The sequence below is a fragment of the Frankliniella occidentalis genome, unplaced genomic scaffold, assembly GCF_000697945.3.
Source record: "Frankliniella occidentalis isolate FOCC.00 unplaced genomic scaffold, Focc_3.1 Scaffold4023, whole genome shotgun sequence".
Lineage (NCBI taxonomy): Eukaryota > Metazoa > Arthropoda > Insecta > Thysanoptera > Thripidae > Frankliniella > Frankliniella occidentalis.
This window is the reverse complement of record NW_026271074.1, coordinates 1-2,843: the sequence shown is the minus strand read 5'-3', so window position 1 is coordinate 2,843 and position 2,843 is coordinate 1. Positions and strand designations below refer to the sequence as shown.

Genomic DNA, 2,843 nt, shown 5'->3' with positions numbered 1-2,843 from the left:
ATGAAGTGGATCGACGATTTCTTGCTGGATGGGCGAAAATCTCGTTACGACGAGCCGGGTAAAGCATTGATCATTCCCGGACCTGCTCACAACCCTCAGACTAGAATGACTACTAGGTACGTGCGTACCAACTTACAGACCGTTGCGCTTCATGAGAAGCAAGGTAAGTACGAGCGTGACCGCGAGTACTAAAACTATAGAGAAAACAAGAGAGAACAGAGAAAAACAACAAAGTTAAAATGAACTTCTGACCAAATAGCAGAAGGTTTAAAAGAAAAACAGTCTTAAAATTTACATGCTTGAAATTTTCCCCAATGAAGGGTCATAGCATATACGACCTTCCTTCGGGATTTCGAAACGTTTCTGAAAACTTTCCTTGTCTTGAGATAAGTTGTACAATTCAGTACACAGTGTGTTAGTGTTGATGCCTCCCCCATACCTTTCCTGAACAATTCTACTTATTTCAGGAATGAGGCGAGCATTACTCAGACACCGCAAATTGTCAGCCAATGAAATCCTATACTCCTCCACATGCTGAGGGTTAGTCAGATCATTCCTACCCAATTTGGAAATGACTTTTACAACATCTGGTACAAATGCTATCCTGTCACCGTCTCTTACGACGAACTTGGAACAAAAGGAAAGAGTCTCATATGTTAACACTTTCACCTCAAGATTGAACAACGAACCGTAGGAAGCCGCGAGGCTCCTTTCGAAAGTTTCTGGAGACAAAATGAAACTATCATCGCCCACGAAACCGGCATGAGCCAAATGATTGTATTGGACTCCGTATTGACGGTATAATCGCAACTTCTTCAAATCAAAAGTGCACGCAGCTGCGGTCATGTTCACAAAGGTGTTACCGGCTAGTGTCCAACTAATCCCACTTTTCATTTGCAAATCCACAAACAACTTAACGCCGAATTCTCGACTCATCAACACGGTGTTTCGATGGCTCTCATACATACCACGACACACGTGTTCTGGCACACCCAGTCTTCTGAATATTCCCACGATGATGTTGATGGCAAGCAGGCCCTGGCTTTTGTCATACTTTGAAATGTCCAATTCAGTCTTGCACGAGTGATCCAACAAATCCGGAGGAAAGGATTGTGAAAGTTTATTAGCATATTCTTCTGGAGAGCAGTCTGTGTAGATTGAAAAAGTAGGGTCCAGCACGTGCATCAGTCTATTCATTGCTTTTCGCACATAAGGGCCAAAGAGCGCATTGCACCTTTGGTTTTGTGCAGCTATGACTTGTGGCGCCGAATAAGTGGTTACACAGGCCTGATTGAGTGTCGGTTTGCATGTGGTTTTAATGCTCAGATCGTACTTTTTGAACTCATCATAGGGGAAAGGGGCGTCGTCCGTCATGAGTCCCAGTTTAAAATCTTCTTTGGTTTTGATCCAGTCGTTGAAAGCTTCTTCGTCTATTTGGATAGGTTCTTTCTCAAATTCCGCGAACATATCACTATATTCCGGGGCTATGTAGGTGTCAACAAATACATCAACCATGTGACCTGAAACCCATCCCTCATCAGACAAAGCTCGCAACTTGGCTACGCTACAATTGCGTTGAGCAACGGCATATAGCAACTCCAGGCGAGTCTTGTCACGGATCTTGGGCACAGCTGTTCTTAGCAACGGTGACATTTTATCAAACGAAGGAATGTTTACACTGTTCTTGTTAATGAGAATTTCTACGTTTTCTACTTTGGGTTGATAGGTAGAAGCCTCAAAATGCTTGTGATCATAATCGTAGTTGTGAAGTGAAGCCCCGGGGAAAATTTCGTCATAGACCGTTTGTAGAGCACCAATGTCGGCTACGGTGGCAGCCACGGTCGGAGCCTCCGGATTTTCATCCACAATGTCTTCTCTAGGAACCTCTTGTACCACCATGTCACTTCCTTGTGGCCCAGTGTACAACTCAGCTATATTGGACCTGATAGTCTCAATTACAGCTTTTCTCTTTTCGGGGACACAATCATAGCTCTTTCCTTCACCGTAAGTGAAAAATTTTTCAGGCATGACGGTCAATGGGCCAGCAGCTGTCATTTCACCAAAGCGCCAATAACTCTCATCCACTTCCTGATTCTGATCTCTCTGAGCGAAATGGAGGTACCCTTCCTTCTTCTCCACAGCGTAACTATTGATCTCTTCATCAGAAAGTTTCTGAACTTTAGCTATCCAGTTTGTGGTGGCATCATCAATTGGAGAAATATAGTGGAATTCCTTGGTGTGTCGGGACATCATTACTAATAAGTGACAACGAGAATCGTATATAGTTAATTTTGCTTGGTCAAATCTCATTCCTACCACAATGGGATTTTCGTTGCCTTGATACTCCTGGATGGTATTAGGTTTGTGCTTTTTAATCAAAGACTTCTCTTTGTCATCCTGTTTGTGCACCAGTATCTTTGCATTCTGATTTATTAAGGCTTCAAGCTCTTGATTCGGCGTACGTTTCAAAGATCTGACAACCTTACTGGTACCGTAAATAGCAAAATCATATTCTCCAGAAAGGGCAGCAACCACATCTAATGGAATACGATGTGAAATGTTCAGCGGCTCACCCATTCTTACTATGTTCTCGACAGGGGCCAACGGTGTGGGAGCCTCGGCACGTCGATTGATGAATACAATTTGTTTGTTGTCACCCAATACATGAACGGTTTTTGGTTGGAGAAAGGATAGCAAAATCAAAACATTTTCCAGCATGATGCATAAACACTTCATCAATGAAAAGCCGGTCGCATTTTATATGGCGAGCATACTGATGCTGGTTGAGGTGCGCAGAGCAGCCGAGCGGCAGCCAATCACAGCGCTTTGGTATCGCCTGGGAG

The 2,843-nt window shown here is 43.7% G+C and overlaps 1 protein-coding gene across 1 annotated transcript; it reads right to left on the bottom strand.

Moving 5' to 3' along the window:
• Positions 1-291: 291 nt before the first annotated feature.
• LOC127752108 (uncharacterized) lies at positions 292-2,577 on the bottom strand. Its single transcript, XM_052276704.1, has one exon. The coding sequence runs from the start codon at positions 2,575-2,577 to the stop codon at positions 292-294; it is 2,286 nt and encodes a 761-aa protein (XP_052132664.1).
• Between the last annotated feature and the right edge of the window lie 266 nt (positions 2,578-2,843).

Excerpts from the sequence above, each read along its gene's own strand:
- LOC127752108 (XM_052276704.1), bottom strand. The coding sequence starts at position 2,577 with ATGGGTGAGCCGCTGAACATTTCACATCGTATTCCATTAGATGTGGTT.